This window comes from Lissotriton helveticus, chromosome 1_1 (genome assembly GCF_964261635.1).
Source record: "Lissotriton helveticus chromosome 1_1, aLisHel1.1, whole genome shotgun sequence".
NCBI lineage: Eukaryota > Metazoa > Chordata > Amphibia > Caudata > Salamandridae > Lissotriton > Lissotriton helveticus.
In genome coordinates, this window is record NC_136057.1 from 536,426,105 (window position 1) to 536,446,187 (window position 20,083).

At 46.8% G+C, this 20,083-nt stretch overlaps 1 protein-coding gene across 6 annotated transcripts in view; it reads left to right on the forward strand.

The window, feature by feature from the left end:
- Window positions 1–20,083, forward strand: part of PTPRO (protein tyrosine phosphatase receptor type O) — a 1,002,672-nt gene that overhangs the window by 910,222 nt on the left and 72,367 nt on the right. For all 6 annotated transcript variants that reach the window (XM_078674019.1, XM_078674018.1, XM_078674014.1 and 3 more), the window contains 2 exons: window positions 1,352–1,486; window positions 18,215–18,337. In XM_078674019.1, the coding sequence (XP_078530145.1) occupies window positions 1,352–1,486; window positions 18,215–18,337 (258 nt within the window). The remainder of the gene's footprint in view (window positions 1–1,351; window positions 1,487–18,214; window positions 18,338–20,083) is intronic.

A 20,083-nucleotide genomic window follows, 5' to 3' on the forward strand; every position in this document is an offset into this window, starting at 1 on the left:
GGCCGCTACGGACTGTTTGGAATGTTGACAGACGCCGGAGAACCAATCAGCTTCGCAAAGCTCCGTAACGCGAAAAGTACGCGAAGCGGAGCGCTGTTACAGATATATATCTTTTTTTCAACGTTAATTTCTCAAAATCCACTGGAGCACATATATTGAGACCTAGCAAAGGCACATCGGGCTACCAGTCCCTAATATTTTGCCAAGTTTCGTGCAAATCCATTCAGCCGTTCGATTATTATTATTTTGTTTTTTTTTTGCCCCGCGGGGCCCTTTTAAAACCTCCACATCAAACCTAGGGGGTCAGCGAGGATCTACTATGCCCCCTTATAGTTATTTCCCCCTTTGTTTTGACCTCCTCTTGTCTCTCGATCCTACCGAGAGACAAGATGGCGGCCGCTACGGACTGTTTGGAATGTTGACAGACGCCGGAGAACCAATCAGCTTCGCTTCACAAAGCTCCGTTGCGCGAAAAGTCCGCGAACCAGAGCGCTAACCGGTCCGCTGTTACAGATATATATCTTTTTTTAAACGTTAATTTCTCAAAATCCACTGGAGCACATATATTGAGACCTACAAAAGGCACATCGGGCTACCAGTCCCTACAATTTTGCCAAGTTTCGTGCAAATCCATTCAGCCGTTCGGGCTAAAAGTGAGGCCAACCGCCCTATGGAAAACTCAATGTTAAAAACACGTTTTGGGACCCCCCTTTTTTCTCGGCCCCCACTGGACGAACCCCCCCCAAATTTTCAAGGGCTGCTCAGAAACAAAATGTGCCATTTTCCTGAAAATTTCAGCCGATTCCGTCCACAAACGCCAAAGTTATTAGACATAGAATTTTCAAAAAACCCATAGAGAAAAAATCCTAACTATATATACCTACTGGCGACCGCCAGTAGGTAATATATATATGTATATATATATATATATATATATGTGTGTGTGTAAATCTTTTCTATTCAAAAAGACATATTTTGCTTATTGTACTTCCATTTGTTAAATATCAATTGCAAGCCATTCAGCGCTTTTAATGAATAAAGCTCCAGTAAGAAATATTTAGGGATGAGACATTTACAAGGGATTCATTGGTGGAAGGGGGCACTTAGTAAATAGGGGTTGAGCTTATTACTCAGAACAAGTCCACCTTATTACACCCACATTGAGAGAGTACACTTTTGAAAATGCAGTATTGCAAGGCTGCATTCTCTCAGTGCCTTCAGGATTGTTTTGTGTGTGTATAATATCTTTGTATGACAGTTAAATGTTTGGAGATATGTTTAGAACCGTTCAAGCTTCTGACGTTAATCTATAATCAATGCACTTTTGCATTGACTGCTGCTTATTTTTCAGGGCTACAATTCACCCCAGGAATACATTGCAACTCAAGGGCCTTTACCCGAGACAAGGAACGATTTCTGGAAGATGATCCTCCAGCAGAAGTCGAAGATTATTGTCATGCTCACGCAGTGCAATGAGAAGAGAAGGGTATGTGGTGCGAAGTAATTAACAGTTGCAGATCTGGCTTACCACCATCTAAGGTCTCAGTTAAATGGGTGCATACTAAGCACATCATGACACATAATGAATCCCCAAAATGCTGATAATTTGTTCATCACTGTTTATAGCCCACTTCATATCAGTGTAACAAGTTATGCGGCCAACAGTTCTTCGAACCTGTGGGCCTGATTATACAAGGGGGGTAATGTATTCTTCTGAAAAGCAGTTGGCAGCTTAATTTCCTCTGTGAGAGCAATTTTCATTAGAGGATTCTCCAATGGACGAATTACTGCTGCTGTGCTGTGATATCATGGCAATGGAAAGCACTTCAGAAGAGAATCTGCCTATGGAAATTACTTTTATGGAACAAATTTTGTTGCAACTGTGATTTTGAAAGACTATATATCACCACTTGTCAGAAGGTTAGGGAATAGGAGACCTACCAACTTAATAAACACACCCAGGATAGGTCTCAACACACGTCTCAGCAAAAGCCTTTCCACCCTTTATAGCAATGGTACACACAGAAGGAAACTTCTCAAATAAATGTATGTTAAGGCCAAGCAGCACCTACAGATTTAAAGTCAAGAAAACAACACAATAAAATTAAACAATTTAGAAAAAGAGAAAAAAATTATTATGCAAAAAGACACCAAAATCGGATAGGGGAAACTGGGTATATGATTTTTTTTAAAGTTTTAAGGCAAAAAAACATCTGCTAGAATTAAAACACCAATGCAAATTTGATGCTGTAGTTTACTAGGACCAATGTGTGTTTTAGTGCTCACATTTTTGAAGCACAGTTTGGATACAGAAGGCAGATTTCCCTGATGAAAGTTTTTACATTCTGACTTAAGGCCTGATTTAAAGTCTGACAGATGTATACTTCATATCAAATTTGACGGATATCCAGTCTGTCATATTAGGGTATAAGGAACTTGTAATGATGCACTTATACTAAAGGCAGACATGATATTTGTAGTTTTTGAGAAAAAGCAACCATCCACCAAACTCTAAATCAGACCCCTAATCTCTATTATGGAGGTCAAAGTCTTACAGTAGGATAAGTTCCACTGCTGAAGCTAGTGAGTGTCCATTCAAGTGGGATATGCCATCATCGCACTCCCACTGAAGTCATTGGTTTTGATGCCCATAGCTTTGGGTAGGCTGAAGCTAGATTTTGTTGCTAGAAATTTGCTTCACCGTTGGATAGATTTGCTCACTCACCCCATTCCAAGATTTTACCTCCAGTCTTATGTACCTTCAGTCACTTTTTAGTTTTCCAAAATCCTCCACCAGTGCAAAACTGAGGCTAGATACATTCACTACCTAGTCCAGCTAAACCTGTTTTAAATGTGGCAAAAACAAGGTGGGACAAATATGGTTTTCTTGCCCACCTCGTAAGTGAACTCCTATGGAAAGCCTTAAGACCTTGCCCTGATCCTCTAGAATTGGAAAAAAAATGCTGCGGGAATACCTCATGGTCACTCGTCTAGCCCTCAGGTCCTCAGGGTAAGATTTTAGGAACCAGGTCTCTCTCCAGCTAGGGCTCCTATGTAGTCCATTCGTCTGTGGTCAGGTAGGACCTCTTAAAGCCTGGAGTCTTTCTGCTTTTGTTTCTCTAGAGCAGGCAAACAAGAGGCCATCCACTTGACTCTTGGAGAGCAGCCCCTGAGTGTCAGAGTCAGGATTCCTTGAGCTTTCTTTCTTCTAGACAGACTTTCTTCAGATGGAGACTTCCAGTGTCCAGGAGTGTTCCGAGGAGAGGTGCCAGTCTTATTTTGTGCGCTAGCCAATGATTAGAGGACTTTTCCTACCCGGTCCTCTACTTTCTTGCCCTGTTCCCATCCTTATAGGCAGCATCTCATGTTTGTGTTATTTTTTTTTAAAAATCCAGAAGCCATTAATCCAAAACAGCTAACCCCTTCTTCTAATAGAAAGATCTCTGACTATCTCTAAATCACAGTCCTATTTAGATAAGATGTCCTCCCTCTATCAAAGCCAAGAAATGCACTACACTGCCAGGACTGGAGACTAAAAATCTAGGAGGGTACTGGAACTGAATGGGACTGAATGGGATCACGTACACTCTATTTAAAAAGAATAGCCATTATTACATGAAAAGTAAAGTTGTTAACCCCAGCCAGGAATGTGCATTGAGCCTCTGGATGTGAGAAGAGTGGCAAAAGGTATTCTAACCCAGAATCGACCCAGGCAGCACAAAATACAAATTTATAATGCTACTTTGCACTAAAGTTATCACTTATCTGATTTCACAATTAAATTAGAGTTTGAAAACTGAGTGAACATAAATAATTCTTTTTTATAACATTTCCACAATGAAAGTTCAAAATTAAGGATTTAAATTATACATACACCCCTTCTTGGAGAATCTAGCTGAACAGATATAGGGACAACAGCGTATGAACATTCATTATCTTTGAGGACACTCTATAGCAAAGATTTACTGTGACACTTTTTCATATATTGAGCAGCAGCCTTACAAGGCACACTTTAGAAGTGACTTAATATATAGAAATAGGTTTACTAGCATGTCAAAGCGTTTTTGCTTTCCATGTGTCGCTGCAGTGCCCTTAGTACTTTAGCCCAGCCAGAGCACAGTGGTATTGCTGGTAGTGTATGTCTTTGTAAAATATGCATGTGGTGTAAATTCACACTTAGACCCTACATGAGATTTACATTCCATTCTATTGGTAAATATTCTACACCATCTACCATTTACTTAAAGAAAAGTAAATAAATCAATTGGGGAAACCAATTTTGACAGTACCATCTTAGGGACACAGGTCAAGCCCTCTGGTACTGAATAAAATTGTCAGACGTTACAGGTTCCTAACTGCAGCAAACATAGGATCCAGAAAATGGCAAAAACACAGAGTGATCATGCAGAAATTACAGATTTCCTACATCACCCAAATCAAAATTGGACCCTTTCTCTTTCGGCTGATATGCTCTTAGACTAGAATTATTCCTTATTGCCGTCATTTCTGTTGTAATACTTTATTCGAAAAAGAAATTTCATAAAAGTACAGACATTCTAACATACACAAATACATGAGCAGTATTACGATTATTACAAATCTCATTACATTTAAAATAGCATTTACTTAAAACAGATAATAAATTAAATGGAACATATATAAGAAGGAATTTTCCTTGCTAAAACTGATCAAACTTTGGGTAACAATTTAGACCTAGTGTACCAAGCGCTTGCCAAATATTTAGCGACTCCACAAACAATATACATAGAAGTTGAATTTGTTGAAATAATGCGCAAAGCTGTTCTGTAGTCCCTGATTCCTAGCTCTCTACAAACCGGCTTCAGCCATTTTATTCTAGCCTGCTTGTAAGCAATACAAGCAAACAAAAAATGGCAGAGGGATTCTTTGAGACATGAACAACCTGGGCATTTTAGGTCAGATTCCCTCCTGTCCTTCCACCCTTCCAAAAACGTGTTAAGAGGAAGGGTGCCATATCTTAATTTCAGGAACAAAGATCTATCACAGGGAGTCTGAATAAAATCCAAAAATGACTCTAACTTCCTGGAGGACCTGTGTTCAAGGAAGTTATTCGTTAATGAACCCCAGTTTGAGTTAGTTAGTTCATTTACCTCAACCCAATCCCAATATAGTTTTTTAACAACTTGTTTCAGGGGGGGGGGGGGTTTGGGTGGTCCAAGAGTCGCCCAGACCTATAGATATCACCAAGGTCTTTAATTTGTTCAACCATTTTATTTTATTGGCTGTATTCAATCTAATTAGCTCATCCAGCACTAGAGCATAATTAGCTAGTTCGGGGAACCTTCTGAGGCGTACCCAAAATAACAATGGGCGGATTTTGACTAAATCAGAAATCGATCTTTGGCCCATGTAAAAAAATAATGGTTTCAAAGGGGTCGATTGGGGGAGCGAGACTATGTTTCTCATAAACTTGTTCACAGCCAGTACTTTGGTGTTCTCCATGCCCCAGAGTTCAGAACCGTAAACTGCCGATGCTCGAGCTTTCCCCTCATAGACTGCCATAGCCGGGGCTATGGGTCTACTAATAGAAAGACGCTTGTTCATTAATATCGCCCCAGAAGCCCTTTTAAGGTTTAAAACCATTTTAGAAATATGGGAGTTCCATCTCATTTTATTACAAAGCCTCACTCCAAGGTAATCAAATTCATCCACTACCTCGAGAGGGGTGCCACTCAGGGAGAGATTAGCCTTCCTATGCTTTTTATTAGCAGATAATACCATCAGCTTGGTTTTTAAGGTGTTAATTGTTAACCCTCGAGCTTTACAGAAATCACTGAAACGATCAAGTAATCTCTGCAAGCCCATAGGGGTTTTGGACATCAAGAGGGTATCGTCAGCAAATAGGTGTTTTCTCCCCGGCAAGGACAGGAGCATCCGTAGGGTCCTCCCTCAGATGGTCCACCACCCCGTTTATAAAGAGGGAGAACCGAGTCGGAGCCATCACACATCCCTGCCGCACTCCTCTGTTGACCGGTACCCTCCCTGTCAGTTGGCCCTGACTTCCCCAGCGAATCCTTGTATAATTCACTTTGTGGAGTTTAATAATAAACTGCAGCAGGTAGCCGGGGAAACCCATATCAGATAAGACTGTCCAGAGCTTGGTACGTGGTATAACATCAAATGCTGTTTTCAAGTCTATGAAAGCCAGATATAAGCTGCCCTTAGTAATTGTTACTGACTTCCAATAGACTGCACAAAATCTAAAAACCTGGTCCATTGCACCGATGTTACGCCTAAACCCTGCCTGGAAATGGGACAGAATGTCTTTATCCAAGAGCCAGGCTTCAGTTCTATTTATGATGACCCTGCCAACTACCTTTTGGATGGTATCTATTAGACTTATTGGTCTGTAGTTGGCAGAGTCCTCTCTATCGCCTTTCTTATATATGGTAATGACCTCTGCGCCCTTCCTGGATTCTGGGACCGGATGACCAAGCTGTATTAAATTCATTAGACATGCTATGAAATCTGCCCATAATTTAGGATCATGCAGTAGCAGATCCCCCGGGAGGCCATCTGGGCCAGCCGCCTTCCCAGGTAATATTTTTGAGATGGCATCCTGTACCTCACGCTGAGAAAACGAGTGGTCCTTGGGGTTTGACTTCGTACAGATCTTACTTTGAATTTCAACGGATGGAGATATCGTTGGTCCCTTGAGGCTATCCTCGCAATATAAGTTTAAAAAGTGGGAATACCATTGCTGTTCAGTTATGTGATTTAAAATTGGCTCTACCCCCCTTCTATCAAAAGCATTGATTAATTTCCAAAAAATAATGGAATTTTTCCCACGGGCTGCAGTCTTAAGCTGCTGCCAGTGCTCCTCCTCCCAGTCCTTTTTGACTAATATTATACTGTTGCGGTACTCCTTTCTAGCCATTCGGACTGCGACCGGGTCCCTGCTTTTGATCACTAGAGTAATAGCTTTTCTTTTTTCCCGGCAGTTTGCCGAATACCAGGGGTTGCTCTTTAAGGATTCATGGGTAAACCTTGGATTCTCCTGAGGGTGGCCACGGCGGCAACCATAATGGCCGCATCGCTGTGAGGCTCCTCCGGGCGGGCGCCCGAAACGGACGGAAAAGGAATGTAAAGTGCATCCCCGCTGCTACTGCCGGCCGTGTCCAGCCTCCGGATGTTCACTGGCAGCCCGCGAGGGATTGACGAGCTGTGGGGACGGCTGCTCGCTTCGGACGCGGCGGAGGAAAGCTGAGTGTTCCGGACCTCGGCGCCATTTTGACAGCGACGCTGGTGCTCCGGGTGAGGCCTGTTGAGGCCCGGGAGCCGGGGACTAGATTTTGGGCTCGGGCGGAGCTGGGGGACTGGCTGCGGGCGCGAGGGGGGGGCGGAGGCGGGGTGAGCTGTGTGCCTGCTGGACGGTTTGAGGGCGCTCCCGAGCCCAAATTACAGCCCCGCTGAGAGTCTGGGCGAGGTGCCGCCCTACCTTGCGGTCTGAAGGCCTTACCTGCTGCACTCCGTCGGGAGTGGTTACCGCCTACACACCGGAGCTTCCTATAGCGCTGCCTGCCACTGCTTGGTCTCCCCTGCTTCTGCTCCTCTGGCTGCGTGCCGGCCACTTGCCAGTAGTGCTGCCCGGCGATTCCTGGCATTGGTGGTCTGTTGCTTGTCCTGCTCTAAGATTGATCCCTGCTCCCCGCCATTGTCGCAACGTCTGCGACCTCGTCAGCCATCCTCCACTATGGGGAAGAAGGACCCTGCTCAGAGAACCCTACAGTTTGACAAGCCTCCTCCCCCGACTACCGACCTCCCTCCGGGTGCTACATCGGGGGCCTCCGTGGCGCTGGATACAGGTGACGCCGCGACAATGATGGCTGCCATGATGGGGGAGATGCGCGCAGGCTTCAAGGCGCTGGATACTAGGTTCGACAGTCTGGAGCAGAAACTCTCTGCCATCAACTCTACGGTGCAAGCCCACGATCGGCGCCTGGATCTCGCGGAGTCTAGAATATCCGACCTGGAGGATGGGTCTTCCAAAGCTTTGAAGCGCCTGGAGAGGGTGGAAAAGATTTTAAAGGATGTCGCCATCAAGAACGAGGATTTGGAGGCGCGCAGCCGGAGGAATAACATCAGGATCCTTGGCGTGGCGGAGACTACAGCCACTGGCCGATTTGACACCTTCGGGGAGAACCTACTTATTGAACTGTTTGGCAAAGACACCTTTACGGCTGGTTTTGTTGTGGAAAGGGCACACAGGTCCCTGGGTCCCAAACCGCGTTCTGGTCAGCTGCCCCGACCCACAATTGCCAGGATAATGAACTTTCGTGACCGCGATGCCGCGCTTCGGGCGGCACGTGAGATGGGTGAGGTGAGGTGGCAGGGGAGCAAACTGTCCTTTTTTCCTGACTATACTGTTATGGTGCAGGAGGCTCGGAGGAAATACACCAGCGTCAAGGCAGCGCTCCGAAACCTGGGCCTCAAGTACAGTATGCTCTACCCGGCCCGGCTGAAAGTGGAGGCCCTTGGCCGGTTCCGTATCTTTGACTCTCCAGCTGAGGCTCAGGACTTCTGCCACTCGTACAAAAAGGGGCCTGGGTCGGCCGCGGGCTCCGGATCCACTTCTCCTGTCATTCATGACACTCAGGCGAGCGATGATTTATTTACGGACGCTGGCCAGGGCTGAATGCCCCATCACTCTAGCTCTGTTGCATTCTTCTTCTTTGCAGGGATGACTTCCAGTTCTTCTACTAACATTCATCATTGACATTCCCACCGTTCCGTTGGGTTGCCCGCTCGGGGGTTTGCGTTGCCTCCCCCCATGGCGCGTGCCGTACTGTTTTGTTTCCTTTTCTTGGTTTTGCTAGATCGCAATATGCAGCTGATTTCGCATGTTTTCCCCATTTTGCATTTATTGTTCTGCATTACTGATTTGCAACTAAGGGGGTTCTGCCTCTCATGGGGTGCTGGGAGGCTGGGTAGTGGGTTGGGAGGGGGGGTTGGGTTTTTTCCTTGTTTTTTCCTGTTTTTGGTATTTGAGTGTGAGACGCAAGACGAAGATTTGCTAACTGGCCTCTTCACGCCCTTGATTCTTGATTTGACTCTATGGCCCGGTTAGGATTACAGACTGGCCCTTCTAGTTTAACGTTAATGACATGGAATGTCCGAGGCTTGAATTCCACCCGGAAGCGGAAACTGGTTTTACAGTATGCAACGAGACATAATGTTGATGTGCTTGTTTTACAGGAGACGCATATGGCTAAGTCTGACACACTTTCCTTTGCGCGGGGATGGGGGGCCCATAGAGTGTTTTCGTGCTTTAGTCGGTATGCACGGGGTGTGGCGGTCTTGGTGCACAAACGTATACCTTTTGTCTTGACGGGTAGCAAGGTGGATGGGGAGGGGCGCTATGCGATTCTCCAGGGGGTGCTCTTCGGATATAAGGTAGCAATTGTGGGGGTGTATGGTCCTAATGTAGACTCTCCGGCCCATCTTGAGGAGTTGCACCTATCTCTGCTACACGCTGACATTGACCTGCTGGTGATGGGGGGAGATTTTAACTTGCTGATGAACCCTGGCAGAGACAGCACTTCTATCTCCCCTGACCGCAAACCAATATCCCGCGCTGTGATGGCTGATATCTGCTCCCACTTTTCACTTCAGGACATAGAGGCGACGCGTCACACTACCTCCCCTTCCTTCACGCACCACTCCAGCTTCCACAGCACGAGCACCAGGATAGACTACTGGCTCCTTTCTCCGGGACTGGCAGGCTGGGTCACTGATCTCCGCACCCTACCGCGCACGCTCTCTGACCATTCTCCCGTGGTGCTGGCGCTTGCGGTCCCAAGGCTGGGTGGATACGAACGGCAGTGGCGATTCCCAGGGCGCGCGCTTGCGGATCCAGTTTTCACTGAGGGGATCCGCTCTGCGATCGAGGACTACTTCGACCTCAACACTGGCTCGGTGGCCACATGGGCCACTCTGTGGGAGGGGTTCAAGGCTACTATTAGGGGAGTCTGCATTACCAAACATGTCGGTGCGCTGCGTGAAATCCGAACTTCCCTGACCCGCTTAGAGGCTGACCTGTTGGCCATCGAATCCCGAATTGTCGTTGATCCCTCCCCTGTTCACGAGGCGAAACGCATTGAGCTCCTTTTGCAGTTCAGGGACGAGGCGGACAGAGAGCTGAATTATCTGGGCAAGTATCAAACTGCGCGCCGGTACGGTGAGGGAGACAGACCTGGCAAATTGTTGGCCCAATTGCTGCGCCCGCCTCGACAAGCTGCGTACATTACACGAATAACTGATGACGATGGCATGCTGCACTACAATACTCCCGCCATATGCAATACATTCCTGACCTAATACAAACGCCTTTACAAGTCTGCCCTTTCCGACGAACACCGTGACCCGGGTCCCTATATTGATGAAATAGCTATGGTCTTCTTGGAGAGGTATATGCAGGATTTCTTGGCAGATCCCATCACACCCGAGTTGATAGTGGAAGCGATAGACTCACTGAAGGGGTCCTCAGCGCCGGGCCTGGATGGCTTTACGGCCGATTTCTATCAGACGTACAAGGAGGAACTGGTGCCCATTTTGGTTGAGGTTTATGCTGAAGCTTTGGAGTCCGGTATTCTCCCTCCCACGCTCCGTGAGGCAGTTATAGTACTGTTACCCAAGCCGGGCCGCGACCCAACGGTTTGCAGCTCTTATCGCCCGCTGTCCCTCCTGAACTTGGATTATAAAATCCTGGCCAAGGTGCTCGCGCTGCGGCTTGCGCTGCTGGTGAACTCTATTATTTCGCCGGTGCAGGCTGGCTTCGTCCCTCAGAGATCCACTTCCCTTAACCTTCGCACTCTTTTCTCGGTACTGCATAGAATTGACCCTGACGTCCCGGCTGCTGCAGTCTTTCTGGATACCGAGAAAGCTTTTGACACTCTGGAGTGGCCTTTTTTTTTAGATGTCATGCGTAGGATGGGCATGCCTGCAATGTTTGTGGCGACTGTTGAATTGCTGTACACAGCTCCCACGGCTCGCATTCGCCTTAATGGCACCATCACTGATAGGTTTACTCTATCCAGAGGTACGCGACAGGGATGCCCCCTGTCCCCCTTACTTTTTATACTGGCCATGGACCCCCTGGTCCGTCACTTTCAAGAGCAGCATCTGCACAGGGGGCTCCAGTTCCGTACTGGGCCTCTTCTGGTGTCACTCTACGCAGATGACATGGTTCTTTATGTCCGTGCCCCTGAGACCAACCTGCAACCTTTGCTTTCGGAAATTACGCGATTTGGGGACTATTCTGGTCTAAAGGTTAATTGGCACAAATCGCAGTTATTCCCTCTCACCAACGCCACGGCGAGATGGCCCTGCTCCCTCCCGCTGGAGTGGTGCGAGGACTCAGTCAAATACTTAGGGATACATATCCACTTAGATACTACGTCCATTATCCGCCTGAACTATGGCCGTGCCCTTGATTTTTTAGAAGACAACACTGATCGCTGGCTCCGCCTTCCGTTATCGATGGCTGGGCGCATAGCAATAGTAAAGATGGTGGTTCTGCCCCGGTTTTTATATCTGTTCAATAACATCCCCATCCCTTTAAAGCAGGTTTTTTTCACCCAATTGCGCACAGCCCTACTCAGACTGGTTTGGGGGGGCAAACGCCCTCGCCTCGCCTGGAGCACGCTGACACTGCCTTACGAGAGGGGCGGTTTTGGGGTACCAGACTTCCATATATACTACCTGGTGGCCCAATGCTCCTACTCCCACCCCTGGTACCACCCAGATGCCAGGATTCAACATTTAAAACCTGAGGCAGACGCGGCGCTCCCTGTGTCGCTGGATGCCGTGCTTCCCAAAGGCTTCCCCCGCGACCCTCACGACATACTCCCTCTCACTACTACGACTTGGGCTTGGGACAAACTCAGACGCTTGCTGCGCGTAGACATACTTTACTCCCCAGCACTCCCACTTCCCAACCCACATTGGCTCCCCATTACGGGCGAGACATTGATTAGTCGTACACTTGCTAAGTACCAACTGCACACTATGGGTGACTTATTCCCTGACGGCCACGCTCTTTCCATTTCCGAAGACCCCCGCTTCACCGACCGCACTTTTATGGACACGTTTGTGTTTGCGAGACTGAGGGCACTGTTGCGGGCTACATTCCCCACTTTCCCGTTGCCGCCCACGGACACTCTGGCTCTCACATACATCATCCAGACCTCTTCAGGGGCTCACGTTGTGTCCAAACTCTACAAACTCTGCCTGTCCTCCCTTCCAGTGTCGGACGAGGCGGTGCGGGCCGCATGGGAACTGGACCTGGGCATTCAGATAACTGACGACCAGTGGGGCGCATGTTGTGCCATGACCGGGGAAGTTTCTATGAACAGCAGACACAAACTTATTAATTTTAAATTCCTTCGTAGGCTGTATCACACACCTGCGCTGGCTCACAGAATCGACCCGAATCGTCCCCATACTTGTCCTAAATGTAATGCCCCCCAGGCCGACTTCGCTCATCTTGCCTGGACTTGCCCGAAGCTGCACTCTTACTGGGTTGAAATACACGACACACTAGGTGAGATCTTGGGGCTGCCCCTATCGGTCCTTCCAGAAATTGCACTGATGGGCTACATGTCCGAATTCCCCCGCAAGCTCCGCAAGTTGGCGTCTATCTGCCTCCTTCTGGCCAAGAGAGAGGTCGCGCTGCTATGGTGCTCGAAACGCGCTCCCTCAGTTGCCACTTGGCTTAGGAGCGTGGCATTCTGCAATGTGAATAGTGTGGAGTATTCTGACCAAATCCCGGCCTCCTCCCGCCCTACAGACATTTGGGGTCCATACCGCCAATACATTTCACGGAAAACGCTGGAGGCTCCCTCCCAGTCCCTGCATCCCAACAATCCGACCGGAGTGGGCTAGACCTTGGGGCCCGCATTCCACACTTCCTCACTGGTTGTGCCTCTGCGACTGTTGGCCACTACCTTCTTGGTGTGGAGGCGGGGCCTGCTGGGCGGGGACCCGATGCTGTTCCCGATACTAGGGTACTTCGGACCTATGCAGGGGTATGTCCCATCCACGCTCACGCAGCACACCTTTCAGCTCTTTTCGACGACTCGGCACTATGCGACCTCATGCTGCTGGTCCACCTCCTTCCTGGGTGAAAAGGTTCCGGATATATGTTTATGGTGATGTGATCATTGGCTAGGATACCACTTACTGTGATAATGATAGCTTTACTGTACTAGTCTTGCACTCTACTTATCATGTTGTTGTCCCTTTTTTATTCTTTGTTTGTTTTTTTTGACCTATTGGTATTGTGTAATTTGTGTGTAGATTGCTTTATTAGAAAAGTTTTTCTACTGTGACAGTTCTCATGCTGCATGGTGCAACCCAGATGTCTGGCTTACGTACTCATCACTTTGCGGATTAAGCTACTTAACAATCTCCATACAGACTCTGTAACATGGCATTGGTTTTTTTTTCATTTGACACTGTGGTTTGCGACATCTGCCTCAATAAAAATGTTTAAAAAAAAAAAAACCTTGGATTCTCCTGGGGCCTTTTACAAAAAAAAGCTCCTAGTTTGGTTATTAAATTCTTGTAGGAGACTAGCAGATTGGACCCGTCAGAGTTGGGTATTGCTAGAGCCATAGCTATAAGGCTACAGGTTTCTACTGAGACTAACTCTTTGATGTTTTTAAGTTTCTCCTCTTCACACTTGACCACATTCCATTTTAATTTCCGATTATTATTAGTGGGATAAACCTCCTTAGTAATCACTGGTTTTTCGGATTTATCAATCCCATTTTCCCAATGAATTTTCATGCATAATGGATTGTGGTCACTATCTGAAGATTGCCTTACCTCCATATCTACTAGGGCAGACCATGATTGTATATCTAAAAGAATATAGTCAATTCGAGATGGGTAACCTAGCCTGTTATAGGTCATTGCACCATCGCGATCTGACAAGGTCCGTCCATTTAGAGCCCGTAAGTTATGTTCTAATACCAGAGCATTCAGCTGGATTGCTCTGGATGTCCATTTCTTAATGGGTACGAGAGCTAAAGGAGGTATAGACTGTCTTCAGTCCTCTAAGTTTAAACCCAAAGTCTCTTCATCATCTAGGGGTTCAAAAGTGCAATTAAAATCCCCCCCTACTAATATTTTCGATCTGGGTGGTAGTTCTGATAACCTTCCATCTAGCAGCTCTATTGTAGGTGAGGCAACCCCACCTTGGAGGCCTCTAGTGTAAATACAAAAAAATTCAAATTTAAAACCCCCGGTCTGACTCGTAAGGGTGATATACAGAATGTCATTAGAGTCAGTTTTATGGGTGGTAACAGTACAGTTCAGGTTCACCTTAACCCAAATAAGAAGGCCACCAGATGGGTGACCTTTTCCCCCAGTGACTGCAGGGATGAAAAAGGTGGAATAACCATTTTTGTATTGTGGGGACAGGCACCAGGTTTCTTGGAACATACATATATGGAAATCGTTAATAAAGTCATTCCATTCAGGGTTAGCAAGATTTTTTTTTAGTCCTGCTATATTCCATGACAAGATGTTAATGGGAATAGAGACTACAGATGCTGCCCTGGTTATGCCCAAGATACTGGGTTCTAGATCCCCTGGACCTAGTCTAGTGTTTCCTGAACTGGCTGAGCCGACCATAGTTAGATTAGATTGATCTCCGTGGTAACTAACACTTCCCTTTTACCCAATTGACCAGAGGACTGGGATGGGAGTCAATCAACTCCCTCCAGACCACTGAAACGATTATAACATGAGATTGGATAATTAAGCTGTGGGCCCAACCACTCCTCATTAAACTGTTTATGTCCATTGGTGGACCTCCCTGCACCTTTTCGTATTGTGTTCCAACCTCTGTTACCATCCCCGCCCCAATTACAAGGGTGCTGCCCCCCCAAGTATTCGGGTCTCATCCTATCTCGTTCATGGTTAGGTACCCTCAACCAACTCCACCTGTTGTCACAGTGTTCCGGGAACATATAAAAGTATGACAGGGGTTTAACCAAAATCATGGAATCGTTTTTACATCGGGACCCAGAGCAAATATATTCCACTAATCGCGGGTCTTCAAATGTTACCACGACACAATCTCCCTGTAAATTTTTCTTATTTTCTCCTACCCATGGGGCCCTCTCCACCATAATAATTTTGTTGTTAATATTCGGTGGAGGAGGAAGGTTCCTATTTAACCAATAGCAAACTTTGTTTTTAAGTGCCCAAAAGGGTTCAGAGGTAGCAGGTGTAAGCTCCGGGACGCCTGTTAAAACTATCACATAGGGAGAAGTGTCAGGTGGTAAACTAATGTTCCGCCGTACCCTAGGTTTCTCAAAATGAGAAGAGGGGGGATTAGGGCCTAAAGTAACGGGGTCAGCTGGTTTCTGAGGTTTAGTTGGGACGGTAGAAGCTGGCTTACTAGAACAGGCTTTATTATCTTTTTGAGAGGGGGTTTTAGACAGACGTTTCTTAGAAATAGGATTATCCCCTGCAAGATGAGTCTTAGCCAGAGACAGTGGTTTACCGATGGGGGCTGGTGTATTAGAATCCCCTTTGGCGATATTTCCCCCCTTGGGTTTTAGCTCCTGGCAAAGGGCCTGGAGCTGATGTTCTATCCCTTGGAGTCTAGTCTCCAGGGGCAGAAGTAAGGACCTAATAAGGGCAGTTAGAGAACTTAAGAATGATGCATTCTCGTCCTCAGGATCTTCTAAAGATTCATCAGAACTGCTATTATCCAGGATACTGACCAGGCTAATGTTCGAACCTGTATCATCAGGAATGCCCATTGGTAGGGGATGAGAAACATACTGTGCCTTTGCATTCCCTGAAGAAGAAGCCAGGGAAACCCTTCCCTCCTTAGTACTACCACTGGCGCAAGCCACATTTCCTAAAGGGCCCAGCGTGTTTTGGTTAGTTGAAATTGCGCCAGTCACCTGGGAGGGTGTTTGATTAGGAATGTGGCTTGCTCCTGTCAGTGTATCACTTTTGGAATGAATATTCTCCCTATGAACCAAAACAGATGTAACTACTAAGTTGTTGGCAAGAGGTGTCGGTGTTGGAGAAATTAATAAGGATACAAGAGGAGGATCTAGAAGGGGAGTTTGGGGCTTAGTAGAACTAAGGGTCACAGATTCATCCTGCAATGGAAGTGGAGCAGAATTACTTATAGCTTTGGTCGGAGTACGTGCAGAAGCTATACTCCCTAATTTATTTATTTATTTATTTTAACGACTTGTAGAGCGCCTGGTGACCCGAAGGCATCCCCGCGCTGTAATGATTTTGATATCCAGATGAGATGGAGGAGAAAAAAAAAAAAAAAAAGGAAGAAAAAGGGGGGGACGTTATTTCGGAAATAGAAGTGTTTTCAATTTTTTTCTAAAAATAAGATAGCTGGGTTCCAGTCTGAGGGTACGGGGGAGTGAGTTCCATCTGGTGGAAGCTTTCACAGAGAAGCGTCGGCCACCAGTGCGTGTCTAATGACGACCTTTTGGCCTGAGCAAGGTCTTGTGATACCCTCCTTTCCATAAGGACAATACCCTGGTCAATTAAAGAATTTGTACATAAAATAAAATTATCTAATGTGTTAGTCAATTTTTTGGTTTTGTTTTTGGCTCCTGCTGCAGCCTGGGTGCGAGTTTCGCGGGAGGACATACCTTTTAAACAATACTAATATCAGCATATGACACAATCAAATTTATACCACATAGGGAACATGAAGAAAAACCACAATGCTACTGTAACTAGATGAGACCAACTAGCCTAGCCGAAATATGAGGCAAAGAATTGTCTAAGACTATACAAAATAAAAGAGTTATACTTGCTATTTAGCGAGCTCAAAATGGTACAAACTACAAGGGGACTTGCCCAGTCCAGTCCCTACAGTCCTCGGAGGGCCTCAGAGGGCCCGCCCTTTGCCCGGGCTTAGCCCCAGGCTGTGTCCCGCGCGCGTCCCGCGAGCGCGGGGTTAAAAGGGTTTAAATAAGGGATTGGGGGCGGGAAGAGACACCAGGTGCGCTGAGGTGATGATGCGCTAAGCACCCTGGGTCTCGCAGTCCCTGCCCCGACAGCAACGGCGATGAAAGCCCCGAGGTCCTTGATAATCAGGCTCCAGATGCAGGGCGGGTCGTGAAGGGTTTAGAAACAGAGACCAGCCACGGCTAAAATAAGATCCAGCAAAGGTATTCCCACTTCACGGCTGCAAGCGGTGCCCGCGGAGCGGGGGCCGCGAGCCGTTTATTGCCGCGAGGGAGCTCGGGGCGGGAAGAGACACCAGGTGCGCTGAGGTGATGATGCGCTAAGCACCCTGGGTCTCGCAGTCCCTGCCCCGACAGCAACGGCGATGAAAGCCCCGAGGTCCTTGAAAATCAGGCTCCAGATGCAGGGCGGGTCGTGAAGGGTTTAGAAACAGAGTCCAGCCACGGCTAAAATAAGATCCAGCAAAGGTATTCCCACTTCACGGCTGCGAGCGGCACCAGCGGAGCGGGGCCCGCGAGCCGTTTATTGCCGCGAGGGGGCTGGGGGCGGGAAGAGACACCAGGTGTGCTGAGGTGATGACGCGCTAAGCACCCTGGGTCTCGCAGTCCCTGCCCCGACAGCAACGGCGATGAAAGCCCTGAGGTCCTTGAAAATCAGGCTCCAGATGCAGGGCGGGTGGTGAAGGGTTTAGAAACAGAGTCCAGCCACGGCTAAAATAAGATCCAGCAAAGGTATTCCCACTTCATGGCTGCGAGCGGCATTTCTAAAACACTGCCCTGTTGCCGTTAATAGTCTGTGGCAGGGGTGGAGGACGAGGGAGATGACTCACCAAGCTCTTTCCTGATTATTTCTCCTCCTATTAGGTGCCAGACACTGTCGCTTACAAAACATGGAGCAAAAAAAGCATCTTTTTTTTTTTACAATGGATGTGGTAAATTAGTTGGCTTATCCCTAACACTACAGATGGCACTGATGTGTCCTTTGTAAGCATCCAATTTTATCAGGTTCTTGTACAAATGGTGTATTAATGGGGAGCCTGGCCGCCAAACCCCATCCGCAGAGACTCTGATGAATACAAGTGATATTCTCTTATTTTTACCCTGCATTTCAAGCCGCTTAGCAGCCTTGGACAAAGAGAGCATTCCATCTATAATGTAATATATGTTGATTCAAATGCTTCTATAATAAATTGCCTGTGTTGTTCTTGCAGGTGAAGTGTGACCATTACTGGCCATTCACTGACGACCCGGTTGTCTACGGAGACATTACCCTGGAAATGATCGCCGAGGAGGAGCAGGCTGACTGGGCATTTAGGACGTTTAGATTAAGCTATGTAAGTTTAAGCAATAAATTGAAATGAGCATGTGGTTAGTTTTAAGTTTCATCGCCTATATTTCTGTGTGAGAGTGAACATATTGCAAGTCTGGGTGTTGGATGTAAAGTAATGTTGATTAAGATTTAATAAGTAGAGCTGCTTCCTTGTTGAAGTACGACACCTGGTAAAGAGCAGACTTACACTACGTAACATCACCTCATTTCATATTTCCGTTCAGTAATACTAAAATAGGTTTCCCAGATTTAAGTGAGTTAACGCTCGCAGCTGACATCTGCCGTAATAAAAAACAAGGGTGCGGAAATCCGGTCTGGGAAGGTGTCACGGAAACACAACCCACGGATAGGGCAGTTGGGGACAATCCAAGAGGGGGTCTCGATGGAAAAGTCTAAGGTAGCCTGTCGTCAATGAGTGAATCTGGAGGGATGTCAAGGTTCTTCCACTTCAGCTGGCTGGACAATGTCTCAGCTCTGCGGTGGGGGGAGAAGAGTGGCCATATTCAGTTGAAATACCAGGGAGTCCCGGATTAATTCACTGGGTGCCAAAATACTAAGCTTTGGAACTTCCGGTTAGATTTAACTCACCCTGATATGCCGTGAACAGATGACTGACTCTTAGACGTCTGGATTTACACACCCAGGCGGTACCCGTCCACATGCCCACATGCCCACGATCACTCCAGGCAGCCATCACTCAATGTTGTGTTATCTAAGCCCTGATGATGACCTCAAGTCAATAAGATCAAAACGCTGTCGTCTTTCACAAGCAACAATGTTGGCTTTGAATAATGGCATGATTGTATATTTCGTCACAACTGTACTGATTAATGCATAACTTAATTTTGAATTCTGGTCCAATATGCTGTAGCATTTTTTCCTTATATGTTTTTCACTGGCTTCACTTGCATCGTTTACATGTTTTCACGAGCACAAAGTGCTCACTGTTTCACTTTACCACACAACCTCAAAAATATGGATGAGGCTGCAATTTAATTTATGCAAATTTGATATGGTTGTCCTTCTTTGACTATATTATTGCATTCAATTATGTTCTTGGGACTATTTTTGTGATCATTTATGTATATTATAATTAAGTTATTTCATTAAGTCTATCCCCATATTGATTCCCGTCGAGACATTGTTATATGTTTACAGTGTTGAATATGGCAGGGAGCGTTGCTCCAGCTACAGAGATGCTGCAGGTCGGCCATGGTTTTCCCAGAGAGTCCTGGTTCTCTAAGGTGCAAAAGATAAGGAAGATTTCATCATCTTCAGAATGTTTAGCCACCGAGGTGGGTGCATCCCAACTGGGCTCAGTTGGGTCAGGTCTGACATTATGGCAAGTGTGTCTTGGCACTGGCCCCTGCCTCGCCCTCAACAGGGTGCCTTGGCTTCCTCTGAATACCCCCACAAAGTGGTTAGGACAATGGAAGTTGGAACAAACGTTCACTTTTGCTGAGGACTCCTTTAGAGGGTGTGAGTTGAACCCACAGTATCCACATGCCATCTGTAACGGTGGCTGTCATCCTTTGTCTTGTTGATGGACATGCAATTTGGTCTGCTGCAAGGGTGGATAGTGCTTCCATTTTGAATGGTCTGATATCTCAGGGTTCCAGCTTGGGGGGTGAGTTTGGAAAATGCCAATGACATTTGCTCAGGTCACTTGTGGGACAGACCGTGGCAGAGGGACTTTCATTGAGCATAATGCCAGGTTGATATAGGATTTGTCTTTTGAGTCTGCCAGACT